This window comes from Terrapene carolina, unplaced genomic scaffold (genome assembly GCF_002925995.2).
Source record: "Terrapene carolina triunguis isolate 2854851 unplaced genomic scaffold, T_m_triunguis-2.0 Scaffold374, whole genome shotgun sequence".
Lineage (NCBI taxonomy): Eukaryota > Metazoa > Chordata > Testudines > Emydidae > Terrapene > Terrapene triunguis.
Window position 1 is genome coordinate 12,167,895 of NW_020664725.1, and position 19,213 is coordinate 12,187,107.

At 53.1% G+C, this 19,213-nt stretch overlaps 1 protein-coding gene across 1 annotated transcript in view; it reads left to right on the forward strand.

Annotated features, from left to right (window-relative positions):
• NECTIN1 (nectin cell adhesion molecule 1) overlaps window positions 1–19,213 on the forward strand; it is a 156,330-nt gene that overhangs the window by 105,676 nt on the left and 31,441 nt on the right. Inside the window, exon 6 of the mRNA XM_024196645.3 lies at window positions 17,841–17,988. Within this exon, the coding sequence (XP_024052413.2) occupies window positions 17,841–17,988 (148 nt within the window). The remainder of the gene's footprint in view (window positions 1–17,840; window positions 17,989–19,213) is intronic.

Here is a 19,213-nt window from a genome sequence, read left to right on the forward strand (position 1 = left end):
TGGGTGCAAAATAGGCGTCTCCCACACACCCCATGAAAACATGGCTCTGAACTGTGCCCACCAGCCCGGGAGGGACTGTTCAGTGGCAGTTAAACCTCCTGAGGAAATGTCAAGCTGTGGCATCCAAATTTGCCTCCTCTGTGCAATTGACAAGGGCCAGGGGGACCCGTCTGGGGAGCTGCCTGTGAGTCAAGCCCCTTCCTAGCTCGGTTGTTGCGCATTTGGCTGGCAGCATGGGGCTGCACACACAGTAGTGTTAATACTCTCGCTCCTTTCCTCTCCGCCTCTGAACCATGACTGGCCTCTCTGAGCAATGTGCTTGACTTTCCCATCTTTTATGTTTCCATTTCGCCTTATCTCTCTGTTCCTCTCCATCTCCTCTGACTCCTGCCAGCCTGTTTATCTGGCAGTTTTGAAAAGAAAATTGCCAACTTCACACCTGTCAGGTTTAACTGATCGCCTGTCACGGGGAGGGAGGGGTGTCTCTCCACCCAGCTCCGGCCCCACAGGCTTTGCTCTCCTGAGGAATTGCTCCATCCCCGAGGACTGAGAACACTTCACTTCCCACTGCCAGGCTTTGTTCACCTCTCCAGCTGCTGGCTTCTACAATGTCCCTTCAGCTACCTCTCTGCAATAACGATCATCACAGCCCGCTGCTCTGACATGCCACCTTTCACCCCAGGAGCTTAACTTGCCACACACACATTCAGCAGCTACGCCTAGGAATGCCCCCGGCAGCTTGGAGAGTGCCTGTCCGCTCACTTTGCAGAGGGGAAATTTGGGATGCGGAGGCGTGTCAGCCCAGATCAATGGGAGTTAGGTGCCTAAATCGCTTTGAGGCTCATGGGCATTCCACCCCTGGCATGCTCTTGGTACCCCATCCACCTGTCTCTCCTCCTGATAGTATCACTTGGGAGAGCTCTGAATCCCTTTCTCTGGCCTCCTGACCTAAGGATCTTTCTTTCTTCCCTTCTGTTTGTCAATCTACCTGGGTTCAGAAAAGTGAGGGGTGCCTAGAGGCCAGGACTGCCATGTAACTCTACTGATGTCCCTCAATCCTGCCACTAGCACCCCCTGCTGTTCCAGTCCTGAGCCCCGGCCAATGCTTCTGTGCCCTGGCAAGTAGCACCCCTTCTTCCTCAGACCTCTCCTGAACTGTGTGAGAGGTTTGCGTTCTATGGACCAATCCCCAGTCAGGTCTAGATAGAGCCCAACATTCCCATGCCCCCAGTGCCTTCAGCCTGGATCTCCAGAGGGGGAGGCGAGCACCCCAGCTCCAGGGGCCATCCAGCACCAGGGCCACCATGCAGGGTGCAGGAGATTGGCACGGGATATGTGCCAGGCTGCTGCCTCAGTGTGACGAGAATCCATCTCTGGCTTGAGAACTAGAACCCCTCCCTACTTGCCCTTCCAGAGGTAAAAATCAGCCTTTGGTTCCAGTCGCAAATCTCTTCCCCTGAAGTGTCTGGTTCCCATTAGGGCTCCGGGGATGGAATGCAGCACAAATTGCTTCTCAGCTGGCCACTGGTGCTTCCTGGGACTCCCTGCCCCCCCCACTCCTCTTTCCAAATGACTTTTCCTTCCCTTGAAATGCAGAGGGGTGATTGGACTTGGCCATTTAGAGACTGGCAGGGGCAGATTCCCCAACCCCCCATGGGGGTGACAGCCAGACAGGAGGGACCTTCCTCTGAAAGGCATGGTGGGGGAGGGGCTCACTGCCCACCTGCTCCCTGCCTCTGTATGCAGCCCTTGTTCTGGCTACAGAGGGGCCTGAGCTGCAAAGTTCCCATCAGCCCCCCCGGAAGTCTGAGCGTAGTTTGCCCCCTCCTCATATAAACCCACGGCCGACGTTCAAAGTTGCTGAGAACCCGCAGGTCCCAGTGGCTTCTGCTGGAGTCATGGGTGCTCAGCAGAGAAGCAGGCCCGTAGTGTCTAGTTACACAATAATCGGACTGAGACAGGTGGGATCTGAGGTGTAAATTCTGCCAGCGCCACACCCAGCGAAGGGCACTGAGGTTTCAGCAGCTGGAGGGGGGAAGTGGGTCCCATCCAGATGCTGCCAGCTGTGCAAGTGGCACCAGAGAGGTAGGTCAGTCAGATTGATCCCAACAGCTGGAGCGGAGCGGAGTCTGAATCACTCAAATCAGCATTACAAACCAGGCCAAAATAACATCACCGGGGCTTTTGTAATGGGGCGGAATGATAATTAAATAGAAATTAGTTCGTTAAATGGTCACTTCCTGGGGTTTCCTTGCTGTCCGATTAACTTAATTTTTAATTTGCATAAGCAATAAATGTTTAATTATGTTATTAATATATTTGAGTTGAGAAGCTTATAGGGTTTTATAATTGGCATTTAACTAGATAGTTCCAGCGTATTAACTGAGGTTTTATAGCTCCTCGCGACAGCTTCCCAATTATATTTGACCTAAAAACTGTGCCGAGGACCTGCCTTTAAAGTGTTACCTGAGCAACAGAATAGACAGAGCTGGGAGAGCGAGTGGAGCCCAGCTCCCGGGGAGGAAGCGCTCCCAGGCTCACAAAGCTGCAGGGAACATGCGCCGAGCAGTGCTACTCTTTCTGGGCTCTCCATGGAGTCTTCTGGGGTCTCTCCTGTCTCCAGGATGCTGCATGCTTGGCAGCTTTCCCAAAGACAGAGAATGCCAAGGCTCCTTCCCTTAGCATCCACATGCAGTGGGGAAGGGAATGATATTGACTGCGGGGGGGGGGGGAGTCGTCTAATGGGTAGAGCAGGGCTTTAGGGGAATTACCCCTGGTTTCTGGCCTTGGCTCTGGGACGGGGAATGTTGATTAGTGGTTAGAGCACAGGGGATGAAACTCAGGATTGCTGGGTTCTATTCCCTGCTCTGGGAGAAGAACATTGTCTAGTAATTACCCCAGAGGACTAGAGTCATAGAATTTAAAGCCAGAAGACAATTAGATCATCTAGTCTGATCTCCTGTAAGCACAGGCCATTACATTTACCCCTGTACTGAGCCCAATGACACGTTTGACTAAAGCAGAACTTGTGTCTGGCTGAAGTATATCTTCCAGTCTGGATCAGAAGACCTCATGAGAGGGAGAAACTTGGTAGTTTGTTCCTCTGGTTAATCACCCCCACTGTTAACAATGTGTGCCTAGTTTCTAACTTGAATTTATCTAGCTTTAGCTTCTGGCCACTGGTTCTTCTTCTGCCGTTCTCTGCAAGATAAAAGAGCCTTGTAGGACCCTGTATTTTCATCCCATTATGGCACTTATACCTTCAAGTCACCTCTCACTTAAGACAGTCCAACCTTTCCAGTGTTGAGGGCCAGAAGCACCTCATGCAGAAATACGTGCTCTACAAAATGGCATCCTCTGTGCGGTGTGGTCTTGCACATGCCTGTGTTCTGTTCCCCATTCTGGAAGGGGATCATTGTCTAGTAGTAATTGCCAGAGGCCTAGGAGTCAGAACTCCTGGGTTCTAGTCCTGGTTCTACTATTGACCTTCTACAAGTCATTCTGCCGCTCTGTGCCTCAGTTTCCCCTTTGGTAAAATAGTGATAGTGGGTCAAGTCTACCTCTGGCATATGAAGTTACATCATGGTTCATTTGACTGACTGGTGGCAATAGCAATGACTGTTTCCCAAGAGTGTTGCAAAGATCCTCAGACGGAAGGTGGTAGGGAAGTGCATGGTATGGTTCTTTTTCCTTGCAAGGAGGGCAGTGCTTTTGGAGGTCCAGGGCCCAAACAAAGCACCCCTTTGGAAGGGGTCATATCAGGGGAAGCCTAGGAAAACATTACAGCTGCCATTGCTATGCATGAGTTTGGATGCTTCCACTGGTTAGGGGAAGTGGCTCTTAACCTCAGAGCCATTGATCAGGAGCAGCGCATGTGACAAGCAATAGGAAAGGCAGTGACACCAGCATCCAGGCCAGAATCCAGGTTTGTGAATATCAAACAGCTTTGTTCTTATTCCAAGGCGCTCCGAAGCATCCAGAGGGCTAGGATCCTGGAAATAACTTGACTAGAGATTCCCTGCAACGCTCAGCGTCTGATGCCAACCCACACTCCTGGGGGAGAGGAGAAATGTAACCCCTTTCCAGAACGACTGGTGGTTCCAGTCTCACTCCCAGAGATTGCTGGGATGATGTGATAAGGCTGTTCTAAGGAGAAGTACAAAAGAATAGTGCAAGCAGGTAGGAACAAAATCAGACGGGCTAAGGCCCAAAATGAGTTACATCTCAACAGGGTCATAAAAGGCAATAAGAAGAGGCTCTTTAAATACATTAGGAGCAAGAGAAAGACAAAAGAGAGTGTGGGTTCCCTACCCAGTGGGGAAGAATGTTGAGGTGTCTAATGCCTTTTTTGCTTCAGTCTTCACTAAAAAGGTTAATAGTGACCAGATACTTTAACACAGTTGATACTAACAACAAGGGGGAAGGAATGCAAGCTAATGCAGGGAAAGAACAGGTTAAAGAATAGTTAGATAAGTTAGCTATATTCTACTCAGCAGGGCCTGATGAAGTTCACCCTAGGGTACTTAAAGGTGTAGCTGAAGCAATCTCAGACGCATTAGCAATTATCTTCAAGAACTCATGGAGAACAGGTGAGGTCCCAGAAGACCAGAGAAGGGCAAACATAATAGTTGTCTCTAAAAAGGGAACAGAGAGGAGTCTGAACAGCCTAATTTTGATACCTGGAAAGGTACTGGATCAAATTATTAAACTATCAGTGTATAAGAACCTAGAGGATAACAGGTTTATAAGGCATAGCCAGCATGGATTTGTGAAGAACAAATCATGCCAAAGCAACTTAATTTCCTTCTTTGACTTTAGGTTACTGGCCTTGTGAATAGCGGGGAAGCTATAGATGTGATACATCTTGATTTTTAGTAAGTTAGTCCTCAAAGAGTAGTTATCAATGGTTTGCTGTCAGACTGGGAGGGTGTTTCTAGTGAGGTCCCACAGACATCAGTTCTGACTTTGGTACTAGTCAATATTTTCATTAATGACATGGATAATGGAGTGGAGAGTATGCTTATAAAATTTTGCAAGTGACACCAAGCTGGGAGGGATTGCAAGCACTTTGAATGACAGGATTGGAATTCAAAACAACCTTGACAAATTAGAGAATTGGTCTCAATTCAACAAGATGAAATTCAGTAAATACAAGTGCAAAGTGCTTCACTTAGGAAGGAAGAATCAAATGCACAACTACAAAATGGGGAATACCTGGCTAGGTGGTAGTACTGCTGAAAAGGATCTGGGGGTTATAGTCAGGGCCGGCTCTGGCTTTTTTGCCGCCCTAGGCAAAAAAGCCACCCGCCGCCCTCCCCCCATCCCCCAGCGCGGCAGGGGAGGGCGCTGAGCCCGGCCGCGGGCCCGCAATCCCCGACCAGCCGGAGCGCTGGGGGGAGGGCGGAGAGCCCGGCGGGGGCTCTCCGGTCTCCCCGGCGGCCAGAGCGCCGGGAACAGGGCGGAGAGCCCGGCTGGGGCTCTCCGGTCTCCCCGGCGGCCAGAGCGCTGGGAGCAGGGCGGAGAGCCCGGCTGGGGCTCTCCGGTCTCCCCGGCGGCCAGAGCGCCGGGGGGAGGGCGGCGAGCCCGGCCTGGGCCCCGCTCTCCCCGACCGGCCGGAGCGCCGCTCTCCCCGACCAGCTGGAGCGCCGGGGGGAGGGCGGTGAGCCCGGCCGGGGCCCCGCCGCGCCGCCCCCCTCCAGGCGCCGCCCCAAGCACATGCTTGGTGGGCTGGTGCCTGGAGCCGGCCCTGGTTATAGTGGATCACAAATTGAACATGCGTCAACACTGTGATGCAGTTGCAAAAAGGTGACTATCATTCTGGGGTGTATTAATAGGAGTGTTGTGTGTAAGACATGGATGGTAATTGTCTTGCTCTGCTCAGTTGTCGCGCGTCCTCAGCTGGAGTATTGTGTCCAGTTCTGGGTGCCACACCTCCGGAAAAATTGGAGAGAGTCCAGAGCAGAGCAACAAACAGGAGAAAAGGTTTAGAAAACCTGACCTGTGAGTAAAGATTTTTTAAAAGTGAGCACGTTTCGTCTTGAGAAAAGAAGACTGAGCAGTGGAACCTGGTAACAGTCTTCAAATATGTTAACGGCTGTTAGAAAGAGGACAGTGATCAATTTTTCTCTGTGTCCACTGAAGATAGGACAAGAAGTAATGGGCTTAATCTGCAGCAAGGGAAATTTAGGTTAGATATTAGGAAAATCTTTCGAACTCTAAGGGTAGTTAAGCTCTGGAATAGGCTTCCAAGGGAGGTTGTGGAATCCCCATCATGGGAGGTTTTTAAGAACAGGTTAGACAAACACCTATCAGGGATGATCTAGGTTTACTTGGCCTTGGCCCAGGGCAGGGGGTTGAACTAGTTGACCTCTCGAGGTCCCTTCCGGTCCTGTGATTCTTTTGTCTGGGCTCTGGAGGGTCTCCTGGGTATCTGGGAAGCTGCTGGAGATGGAGCAGTGGTGGGGAAGCAGTGAGGCTTCTCAGGGTGAGGCGCATGCAGGAGAGAGCAGCTGCAGCAATGGCTGGTAAGCGAAGTATCTCCCAGTCTATTTAGAAGCCTCTATTTTTCAATGCTGCTGTTGTTACCTGCCAATTATGGATCAGAACCCCATTGTGTCAGGTGCTGTACAAACCTAAAGCGCTGCCTGGAGCCTGATTCTGCTCTCTTACATCATGGCTAACTCTCTGAAGGTCCCTGACGCCAGCAAGAGGAGGATGGGGTCTCCAGACAAACACAAGCAAGGGTCTGTCTCCTGAGCCAGACTCATCCCTCATGGAACTGTGGGGAAGCTGATGGGATGGATTGGGCCCAGGCTGAGTGGAGAGTGAGATGTCCCCAGGAGTGCAGCTGGAAGGTTGTTAAGCAAATTAACTCTATTAAAACAAACGATAAGAGTTTAAGCAGGAGCAGTGGCACCCCTATCTCTCCAAATTCATTTGGAGGCTGCCTGTAATAGGACGACCCTAATGCACTCTCCCGGGGATCCGTAGAGTATCAACGGCTAGAGACGGATTAGGGGGCTGGCTTCTGCTCTCACTTGCGATGACATAAATCTGGAGTAAGAGCACTGAAATCCCTAGAGTCCCTCTGGATTTACGCTGGTGTAACCGAGATCAGGATCTGGCCCCTTAGTTCCAGGAGAGGCAATTTCAAGTGCCATCGCCTCCTCGAAAATGTGCAGAAGAAAAAAATAAATTAGCAAAGGGATTTGATTGTTCATTTCTCTGCTAAGCTAGGAGGAAATGAAGCGGAACCAAAATTAAGAGGTAGGAGGGAGGGGGGAACATTCGACATCGCCAGGCCCCATCCTCCCCAGAGCCGCGCAGGGGATGCTCTGCGGTGTTGGCCTTGCTGGGGAAGCAGCAGACTCCGGGCAGTGGGCAATAGGTGGGATTGCAGGAGCAATGCGGTGAGCACTGGAAGTGGAGGGATGCACGGGATCAGATAGCAGAGGGGCTAAGTCTGCTCCCCTCTTTCCCAGAACTGGGCTGGGGGTGTCACTGGAGCTCACAGGATTAGCTGTCAGGTTTATACCAGGCCCTTCTTCATTTTTCTTGTGTCTCCCCCCTCGGAAATTCACTCTCTGGGATGGAGCGGTTTGTCCGGTCAAGTCCTAGTGTGCAGGAGGCTGATGGGGGGCAGACTTGTGGACTGACCCCCGGGGTACATTTTAGCAAACTTCCCATGGCTCCTTAATCTCAGCCTTGGACCCACTGAGTAGCTCCCTGGCTGAGCCAAACTTGACCCATGGGTTCACTCCAATGTAGCCTTGCAAACCCCAGCATAATACCAGAGTCTGTCTACCCTGGCCACACCTAAGCATGGTCCCCCTCAGGCACCACTCAGGCCTAGGATGATCCCGGCCACACCCCAAAATACCTGTGCACTCCCCAGGCACAGCCAAGGCTTGGCTAGGTCCCTGCCCACACTCTTTGCTGAGGAAATAGGACCAAGGTGGAGCAGCAGGAAACCCCCGGAGGCCTTGTCTGCTCCTTGCACGTGGGCTGAGCCCGCAGGTCTGCATTTACCGGCTTGGCAAAGAAATGCCCTGCCCGTGAGCTCTGGTTACCCCGTGGGGGCTGGGAGCGCCAGCTACACACAACGGCGACCAAGTGAAGCTGCAGCCTTTGTCCCTGGCAGCGATATCTACATCCCCCATGCCAGCACGAGCCCTGCTGCAGCAGCCACCTCAAGGACTGGGATCTGGAGCAAAGGAAAGGGTTTCTGGCCTGGCCTGTGTACTGTCTGGCTGCACAGGTGCCATGTGGTTCTCCAGGGGGGCAGTTAGGTTGCCAGAAGGCTTTCTTGGGGCATTGCGTGACAGGCGGTTGTGTGGAGAGATGGACCCAAGCAGAAGGCGCAGAGCCAAACACCCACAAACGTGGAGCGTTTGAAATGTGGCTCTAGATCCAAATGTTGTGATTCAGGCCTTTCTGAGCTGTGTTGTGATTGACTGACTTGTATGTGTGCGCGAGCGCATGCTGTAAGTCCAATGAGGGCAATCCAGTCTAAGCTAAGGGGGCTGCACTGGGGTAGGTCGGCATAGCTGCACTGAAAGCAATGGAGTCCTGCCAATTTCCACCAGCATTGGATCTAGCCCTCTCTCTGTTGTGCTCATCACTGCAGTAGCTTCCTTGCTAAATCCCCCTTGCACTTCAAAATGCATAAAGAGCTCTTTGTCCCCGTCCCCACGGACTGTTGCGTGGTGTTGACGTGCGCTGTTAAACAGCTGCTGTGCTCCCCACCAGAAGTGGCTGCTTTTTCTGGCACGGGCAAAGCCACTCGTACAGGAGAGGCTTTTTTTTTTTTTTTGCAAAGTGCTTGGTGATCTCTTGGTGCCAAGGATATTCTCCAAAGATCAATCGCTGTTTCCGCCAGGCCTTGCTGGGTTAACTTTCTGCTCCCCTTGCGATTACCCAGCCTTAAACGCCATCCTTATTAGCGGCTGCTGGAGGAGACTCAAAGAGGAATTGCAATCGGAGGTCGCCAAGGGTCAAACTGCATTCCAGAGGAGATGAGACTCTCACAGTCCAGCAGCTACTTAACCACTGATGGCTCCTATGCTGGGGAAGAGGGGGAGGAAGGTCATTAGCGGCCAGAGATGAGTTTCCTCTGGTACCTGCTGCCACAGCCTGAGCTGGATGGCAAAGCAATTGCCCAGTTTAGAATGTGCATGAAATCTCAGCTAATATCAAACACCTGGGCGTATCCATTGGCAGATGGGTTTTCTCTTCAAAGCAGTAGCCCGGGGGAGGGGTCTGCCCCCCATTGGCCATGCTCCCAGCTCTCCACCGCCCCCTCGAGTTGTTTTCCCAGTGCTGGTCGGGGCTAGTGAACATAGAACCAGGCAAAGAGGCTGGGAGGGCACAAGGCCGCAGAAGGGAAATGCAATCGGTGCCCTGTGGGCTGGGTGCCAGGCCGTGCTCTCCTCTGGGACTTGATCAGCCCCCGGGTGCTGGCTGGTAGGAGATTGCTCTGATTCAGTGACCAAATTAGGCCATGCTGGGGCTGGCACCGGGGCAGTGACCACAGCAAAGCCTGGAAATAGTTCCTTGTACCTGTCAGTTGTGAACCTGAGCAGCGTGGCTGTGAGATCGCAGCACTCCAAGCATGCTTGCGGGGCTGGATGTACGGGGGGGTCGGTGCGTCTCTGTTGCACAGAGTGGTTGAGCTCGGGGGTGAGATGAGGATTTCTGCTGAATGCTTCGGGGGGGAGGGCATAGAGCTGCAGACCATCAACTCAGGCAGAGCTGGGAGCGGCTTCCTCAACAATGGTGGCTCTACCCTCTCCGCGAGGCTGGCAGCTGTGTAAGTGACTGTTACATAAACAAGGAGCCTCATCAAATAGCCTGGGCTTGCTTTTAAAATTCCTCCTTATTTATATAGTTCCACGGAGCCCGATGCAGGAATAACAGCTCTGCCTTGTCTCTGTTCTGGCCGTATCCCCAGCTCTGCCGGTTATTAACCCTTTCGCTCCCTTCCCCCTCTTCCTTTGAGGAAATATAGGGCCTGCTTGTCCCCCTACCCTGCACCCAGTGGAGTCATTTATACCTGGGCCAAAGGGGTATAAACCGATATTGGATCAGGAATCTCTGCTCATTCCCGTGGCTGGAGCATTTCACCCTGCCCACCACCACCACCTTTGCACACAAGTTGACCTGAGCTGCAAGGCCCCAGAGAATCGGGTCCAGAGAGTTTTCTGGCTCAGAAAGCCCAGCAGTGTCCCGTCCACCCTCTGCTGCATTCAGAGATTTCTCAGAGCTGCCCCTCGCTCCATGGTTCCAGATCCCCACTAGAATGGCTGTCCCCTTCTCTGGGGTTTGAGCCACCACGCTGCAGCCTGCACTGTTGCGGGGTGAGACACAAACTGAGCTGGAAACGCAAAGATCTGTTCGCACAAGCATTGGAGCTGGGCAGACGTGTAGGGTTCTAAACACGTGCTGGGCACTGTGGGGTTAACTCTGTGCGGCAGGCTCGGGACTGGGCATGGAGCATCGATTTGCGGCAGCCCAGTGGCTGATTCTCCGCACTGCGAAATGCCTTCACACGCATTCTCGCCTGCAGCCCTGCACTCTGGTTGGGAGCTAAGCAAGACAGGGCCTGGTCAGACCGTTAAGGAGAGGCTCTCTGGGTCTCGTTCCCCATTGCCCTGCGCCGTGCGCTGTTGTTTACACTGGTGCAAACGGCGGGAGAGCACTATGGCTCGGATTTGATCCGCACTCACGCTGACCATGCAAGGCAGGGGAGGTCAGACCTACAGGCTGCAGGAAGTGCATTGGTTGTTCAGCAGCCGGCACCCTTGCCTGACTTGGCACTGAACCACTGACCCAGCAAGGTGCCAGGTGGCAGTGGGGAAGTCAGTGGGTCTCTCCAGCTTCTCTGCTCGCCACCTCTTTCCAAATCCCATCTGGGAACCTCTCTGTCCACCCTCGAAAACCCTCACTCTCCCTCTGCTATTATTTACGTCTCACTTGCATTATTTTATCCTGGGGGCACGGTGCGTGGGGGCGGCTTGCTCTGTCTGAGCTTGTGCTTGTAAATGATACCATTGCTGCTCGCACAGACAGGGCCGTAAATCTGAGCCAGGCCTCTGTCGCTGTAAATGGAGACGTCAGCCCTCCGGGGGGTTTTGTACCAGGGTGTTTTTCGTGGCTGGCGGGGGTCTGTGCTGAGGACAGGAGCCCTCCCATGACATTCCCTTCAATTCGTCCGTCTTAAGGGGATTCGCTCTGTCCACTGGAGATTGTGCACATTCTTAGTGAACGGTCAACTGAATAAGATTGGTGGACATGAGCTAAATGAGCATCGTGACTGGTTAATTACAGAGGGTCTTGATCTCATGAAGTGTTTTGATTAGTTTGTTTTGGGGCCGGATCGTCATCTCACTCACAGCTCTGATTGGCTCCTTACAGAGTCATGACCGCACTCAGTGTTATGATTGGTTTGTTAGGACCACCAGATTGGTTAACTAAAGTCTTGATCTCATGTCGTGTTTGGTTTGGTTCTTTAGAGTTCCCCATCTCACCAAGTTTTGTGATTGGCTCATTCCAGGTTCCTGATCCACCTTGGGGTTCTGATTGCACTGTTAGGGTTCCTAATTTCACCGTGTGTTTTGATTGGTTCATTAGGGTCCTGATGCCAGAGTGAACTGACAGGGAACCAACTGTCCCCAACCTTTCAGTCCTTCATCTCTTTCCTTTTTCATTCCTGGAATCAGGACCTACAGCTGAAGGTCTCATGGTCCACAGCTCCGAAGAGCCACATGGGAGCTGGAACTCCTGGGTTCCTGCCAGCGAGTGGAAAGTTGCATCTTCTTTTAGTGCATCGCTTTCCCCATCTGCGAAATGGGGATAAGAATACTTACTCACATTGGGGAGGAGCTTTGAGAACCCCAGCCATACACAACAGTGTGAGTGCAATGGATTCATTATTAATACATAGCTCTTTTAATCCACTTCCAAGGACAGCCAGGGCAAGGTGGCTCCTCACCGTGTTCCCAGCTCCAGGAGGGAGCAGGGGGCTGGGGAAGAATGGAATACAAGAACAAACCAAAGGAGGCAAATGGCACCAAAATTATTTGTGGGGTTTTTTTGCTTTTCCTTTCCTCCTTAATTCTAATTGTTCACATTAATTCAGTCCCCAGCAGGAATGAAGAGCTCCCAGCAGCCTTTAGCCGCTCAGATAAGGCTGAGCTGTTTGTTTAGCCCCATCGGGCTTCCCGCTACTTGCCTCACTGCCAAATGCTTCATGCAAACTTTTGGGGGAGTTTTAAGCAATTCTAGCGTGACACGGAGCGAGGGGTTTTGCATTCTTAATTTGCAAAAGTTCTTCTCGGTCCAAGCCTGATTTTCCCCTCCCCCCTCCTCTGCCCATGCACTGCAATCCTGACCAGCCCTGGACCCCCACAGCTTTCCCAGTGAACCCCAATATTGACCCCCGGCTCCTGCAAGTCCACTCCATGCTGTGCTTCTGAGCCCTAACCCACAGCACCCCAGTTATTATAAGGGTGAGGAGGAGCTTGGGCTGCAGTTGACCCCCCCGGCTCACTCAGCCCAGCTAATGCAGCTAGACAGACAGTCCGGTAGCAGGTTCATTAAGACGCCCCCAAGCGAGCAGCTTCTTGGAAGTGAGATTGATAAGGGCAGGGACGGGAAGGGCCAGGGCCATCTTCCCAGCTGATGCTGAGCCCTGGCCGCTGGTGGGGAACATCAGAGGCAGAGAAGGGAGAGCAGGAAAGTGAAAGGCTGAAGAGAGAAGCAGATGAAAGAGAAAACAGGGAAGGGGGAAATAGGAGACAGCCTCCTTCTCTGTATCCCTCTCTTTCCCGTCCTTTCTCCCACTTGGCCTGTCTAGCCAAGCATGCATCTCCCACTCGCCTACTCCCTTCGTTCTTTCCTTCCTGGTCTATTCTGTGCTGGCTGTGATCCGGCCCCCGTCAAATCCAATCACCTCCCAGCCGTGCATTCAGCGACACAATTGACGTCTGTCACGTGCAGCATGTTCTTTGTCCTCCACCCCACTGTGCGTGCGGTGGAAGGGTGTGTTTTGGTAGGGTTGCTGTTGTGGATTGTAAATGCCCACGCAGCTCTGTGCTTTTGTCAGAAGAGGCGGGTGGGAGCAGTGCGCCTGCCACTGGGTGTGAAGGGGGTGAGGTCTGACCATCCTTAGTTCCTGGGGGAGTTTGTTCTGCTGTCTGGAACCTGCCCAGATGAGATTCACCCTTGTGGGAGAAAGGGCCTGAGGAGTGGAGCTATTCACTACCATCCCCCTCATCCTGGAGCTCCTGCGTTTCCTTCATCCCAACGTCATTCCCTCTCCTCTTCCTCTGGCTTTCTTTTCCCATTGTCCTCTCTCTCGCTCTCTCTCTCTCTCTCTCTCTTCCCTGCAAATTTGAGGACTGCATCGCCCCCTCTCCCAATCTCCCTGACCCCCTCCGTTGTCCTGAACTCCCATGCCGGCTCCTGGAGATCCACCTGGCTCTATTTATTTATTTATTCCCCACCCCCCGCAAGCCCTTTCCATGCAAAGAGCCTGATTTACAGCTGTAGCAGGAAGCTGATGTTCCCCGCTCGCTACCTGACATCAAGAGAGCCATTAGGGGCCAATTCATCATGGAAATGCCCCCGCCGAAGTGACTGGAAGATTCTTTACAGTCGTTGTCCCTGCCACAATCTCTAATGCAGTCCTAGAGATCATATCCCATTGCTTCAACTGTCTGTTTGAGCATGGCAGTAAGTGAGCTGTCTCAAGGCAGAAATATTATTTATGGGGTAATGTGGTGTATGGAGAGGGAAAGCGGGGGAGGGAGAGGAGCTGAAGTGACACAGCTCAGGAGGATGAGAGCCGGGCCTTGCCTTGTGAGGACTGCAGTATCCTGCGGCCTGGCTCGGAGCTTTTAAAGACGGGCCTGGGGAGGCCAGGTGAGATGCCAGCTGATGGAGATGCTGGGGTGACTTGCCAGGTAGGATAAAGGCAGGTTAGCATCAAAGCGTGTAAAGTGATGGAAGAGCTTCAGGGATATTGAGGTTGGGGCTCGCTGTTGAGAGTTTTCCGTGCTTGCTGCAATGTCTCTTGCTGGCGTTCAGAACTCTTTGCACTGATGTGATAAGTGTGTCGGTTCTTTGCCGTGTGGCACAGGGACCGATCGCTGGCAGTAGCTGGGGAGAGGGGACGTCTCTGTGAATCCCGGGCAGACCCCGCTTGCTCCTTTGTGCAGCAGTCTGGGAGTGGGATTCGCACAGGTGTGTTGCTTTCACGTATCTGGCACAGTTGGTTTTGTGCTGGCAATGCGATGGGTCTTCGGGCATGGGATGGCAGGGTGTCAACCTCACAGCTAAGCAGCTGGCGGAGTACCAGAACATGGGGGTGGCTAATCAATAGGGAGCGCTTTTCCATCCGAGTCAGCACTGAACCCAAGTGCTCCACATAGGGCAGGGGTGGCCAACCTGCGGCAGAATTTGACAGATAACAGCAATGTCTATTTTTAAGCATTATTTTTAGTTTTATCAATTTAAATTTTCACAGTTGGACAAAATTATGGGCGGGGGTCAGAAAGCAGGGTAGGTCAGTAGATGTTGATTTCAACAAGTTAAAGCTTTATAACCATTAAAACACAAATTGTCAACGTCGCATGCCAAAATAAGCAATGTAAATATCCTTAAATCAAACTCTAACCAGTTCTCAAGCAGCATTTTCCTGACTTTGCCTCTCTGTCAATTTCAAATGTTATTGATGGAAATATGTTTTGTCACTTTGTGTATCTGCAGTGAAATCGACGTTTGCCACTAAAAATCTAACCCATCCAAGCCTAAGTATATTAATTCCAGTGATACAAATACAGTCCACTGTGAGATATTACATTCTCCCTGCCTGTATCACCCCTGCAATTTCAACAGGGCACAACATTCTGCTTCACTTCCTGTCCCAAGCTGCATTGTTCCTGGGGGCTGTTAAGCAGCTGGTCTCTTCCACCCCAGGGGTAGCTGCTTTTCATCAGTGGAGGGAAACAATTCCGATATACATGGCAAAACCCCAGACTATTATTATTCCATCTGCCCTACAGGGGGAATTCCACTGACTAGCACAGAGCGTCTTCCCTTCTGTGAGATAGGTGGACTCTGGATGCTCTCAGACTATGTGTAAGCCATAGGGGCTTTGGGGCTGGAAGGCACTGCAGAGCTGATAGTGTTAACATCCCAGCTAGAGGAAGGTTGTCCCTGTGGTTAGGCCAGTCATTTGGGAAACTCGGGTTCAGTTCTCTGTTCTGCCACAAACTTTCTTTTTGTCCTTGGGCATGTCACTTAGTCTCTCTCTAGGTCTGAGTTTTCCCTGGGGGTGATGATAATATTCTATGTCACAGGGCTTGTTGTGGGGCTAACCGCATGAAAAGATTGTGAGCTGTATTGATCAAAAGCCCTCTCTGAGAGGTGCATAGCTATGAGCTAATATTGTTGTTGCAGTCTGTACGCATTGTCCGAACTCCGAGACAAAGCGAAAAATGACGGATCCGGGTCCATAACCCATTGTGCTAGGTGTTGTACAAACCCAGCAATATCTTCTTGGCTAAATCAAAATGAACAGCGCTGGCTTTACACGTTTATGCGGCTCTCCTCCTGCCTGCCTCCCCCACAGCCGGCTTTCCTCAATGAGCTACATGAAACAGAGCTGCGGTGCTCTGTGCAGGGTGGGGAATTGAGGCTTATTGCAAGGGGAGCTGCGAGCTCCTGCCATTGCGTTTGGCACTGGGGAGGGTTCTGCAACTATTCCATCCTCTTCCCCGGGGGCAGCTGCTGGGTGTCACCGTCAGGAAAACGGAACCCGCTGTCGTGACAGGGCCCCCAGGGTTGGCTTTCCTTCCACATCACTGCTGTGTGGCGGTGGTCGTGCTATCGTGCTCTTAATCCCCCCGAGGAGGACTTGCTCCAGATAGGTGCTCATGGCGCCTTAATAAAGGGATGAGGGATTAGCTCCAGAATGCCTACTTGCCACGTTCCTGGCACTCCCTCGGAGAGGGAGCATGGTCTAGTGGTTAGATCAGAGACTCGGGAGCCAGGACTCCTGGGTTCTAGGTCTCGTTCTGGGAAGCAGCATGGTCTAGCAATTTAGAGCAGGGAGTGGGAATTGGGACGCCGGGGATCAATTCCCAGTTCTGGAAGGCAGGGGAGTTTAATGGTTAGCAATGGGCGGGGGAAGTCCGGACGCCTGGGTTCCTTTCCCAGCACTGCCCCGAATTACTGGGGGATCTTGGGGGCCAAGTCACTGCTTCGTTTAAGTGCCAGGGCTGGAGGTTGATTGGTCCACATCTCATCTGAGTGGGATGGCGGACGGGGGGTGTTGATCAGTCCAGCCCTGTAGTGTGTGTCAGGGAAGGATGCCAGTTGGTCAGCGCCTCTAACCAGCAACAGAGGCAGCAGGGACAGATGGTGATTGCCCTGGGCCCCACCTAATAGACGGGGCTGGCGTGATTGGCCCACGTCTGGTGCATGTGACATGCTCCGGTGCTGAGGATATAAACCAGATCGCACTTTGCACCTCTGCAGGGAGGAGATGACCACTGGGCAGGTCTCCACCCCATTGCCAAGGAAGGCACATGCTCTGCTGTGAGCTGCATCCCTTCCCCAGGGGACCAGGCTCCAGGAGGCCCCTTTTTCCCCCCTCCCCTGGATTTTTTTCCTTCCTCCATTCCAATTATCTTCCTTTTTCATCACTGCCGGAGCTGTAAGTACAAAGTACCAATTAGCTAGTTTTCAAGTTTAATTAGGTTGGAAGGTAGAGCAAATTAAATCCTTTTATCGTACATTTCAAAGCTCTTTCCCATCAAGCCCACGGGATCGGTTTCCTTTGAATGAGGTCCATGTTAGCTGCATTGAGGCCCGCTCCGAGTCATGGAGCTATTCAGCTTCAGGGCCAATGGGAGCCAGGGCAGGGGGTATATGGCCCATCCGACAGTCAGGATATCTGTGCCCCATGGACGCAGGGCCCTGACACACACACATGCCCCCTGCTCTGCCCCCAGTCAGTCACTGCTTCCAGGAAGAAATGCGCTTCCCTGGGATTAACCTCTGATAGTATAGACTTGTTGTCCCGGGCATTCAGCCAGCTGGCAAAATACCAGCAGCTGAAGGGTTAACCCTCAGGAACGTAGCCAATTCCCTGGTGGACTTCGAGACGTTTTTGGTGGGCGCTTGGGGGACCGGTGCCTGGGGGATCTCTAGCCACTAGGAGGGGGGAATGCTGGGGTTTGGCACTGCTGCTCAGCACTGTAGTATCTGAGCACTAGGACTCTGGGAGGACAAGACCCCCCACACCCGGTGCCCCATAGCTTTCCCCCTGCTGTTGGTTCTGGCTCTAATCCTTGGGACAGAGCTGGTCATGGGCAGGCGGGTCCCAGTGGGGTCCAGGCCATGGGGAGGGGAGAACTGGCAGAGTGGGGTCGGGTGCTTGGCCCCCGGTGGGGAGGATCACGGTACTCGGCAAGGGGCTGATGAGTGGCGAGGAGCCTTGTTCACTCCACGGGAGGCCAGGGAAGGAGGCGTCTGGCGCTTCTCGAGGCAGGGCCCTATGATCGTGGAATCCATGGACCCAATGGTCAGAAGGGGGGCCCAGATGGAGCAGTGTCAGTCAATAGGAAACCAGGTATCGTGGGGCAGAAGATCTGCCTTGCAGGGGGAGTGATGAGACAGGGAGATCAAGGAGTGTGGGGGGCGAGGGGGGTTGATCTCTTTCTGGGAGCCACAGGATCTGCAGTACTTTGGGCCTCTGCTCTGCTGAGTGCTGCGCCTGGCACCACTGCTCCCCGGGCTCTGGATGCTAACGCGTTCTGTCTCGGTGTTTGTTGCAGATAAGCCGCTGCCTCAGGGAGCTCCAGGGGGCATTATCGGGATCCTGGGGGGCGTAATTGCTGCGGCTCTCATCATCGGCGTGGCCGTCACTGTGTTCATCGTCTACAGGCGACAGCAGAAGAGCCGCACGGAGACCGACAATGACCTGTGAGTAGCCTCTGTGCTCGCTCCCAGCTGCACCTCAACCCTGGGCTTCAGCATTCCAGTCCTGGAGTGGCCCCACCCCACCTCCTTCCCTGCAGCTCTACTCCTGCTCCCCAAGCCTGAGCTGTGGCTCTCCCTGCTAGTCCAGTCCTGGATCCCTCCCCCGAAAGCTCTGCTGATACCCCTCAGTCCTAAACAGCAACGTCATCTCGGATTCCCGGCCAGAGCCCTCACGCGCATCTCTTGGCCAATGCCCCTGTATCCGAACCTGCAACAACCACGACAATTCCACTCCTCAGCTGCTCCTCTGCAACGAGTGCCAGCAGTGACACCTTTGTCTGCGGTTCGGTGACACGGGACGGCATGCGCTAGGGAGAGCAGGGTACGAACCCGTGTATGGGATCCCGGGCTCAAGAGAGCGAAAGGCAAGTGCTGCTCCTGACTGGCACAAACATACACACCGACACCAGGCACATGGGGACACATGCGCATCTGGGTTGGACAAAACTGGGCGTCTTTAAGCAAATTGGTCAGTTTGATATTTTCCAAAATCACAAGCAAAGGGTGGGGAGTTGCAGTGGAGGCTGCCTGAGCCCTACAGAGAATAAGGTAAATAAATCTTTGGTGGTGGGGGTGGGCGGGTGGGAGAAGGGGTCCATTGGCTACTAATGGAGAGACAGCTGGTGGAGAGACAGCCAGGGCTTGCAGGCTAAGGATTGAACCAGGATTCCCAAGCCCTACTCCCTGCCGACAGAGCTCAAAGTCCCACATTGCTTCCCCTGGCTTCTCTACCACCTTGTCACCCTGGCTGTGTGTATCTGGGGGCAGGTGTTTAAAGAGGAGGTGCGATAGGGGAACCTGCAAAAACTGTATCACTGCCCATTTCGCTGCAGGGGGCCTGCTTGGCAGGCGCAAATGCCAGTGTGCTTGTGCCAGTGTGGGTGCAGGGGGCACTGCCTCGCCTGCTCCTCAGCAGAGCAACCCCTTGAGCCTCTGCCTGCTGATGGAGCAGGAGCTCAGGGATCCACAGCCCGGCCCAGCCCCACCCTTGGGTTTGGAGACTCTTGGCCCCTCTCCTCTGTCACAGCCCTTGGGAACTGATGCAGTGTCCGCTGTCCATGGTGCTGAAATATCCCCAATGCAGAGTGGGAGGCGGGGGACATGCCCAAGAGGGTCCTGCTTTCCAGCCCCGTGATGGCTGGCCAGGTTGGAGGGAGTGCCCCATATT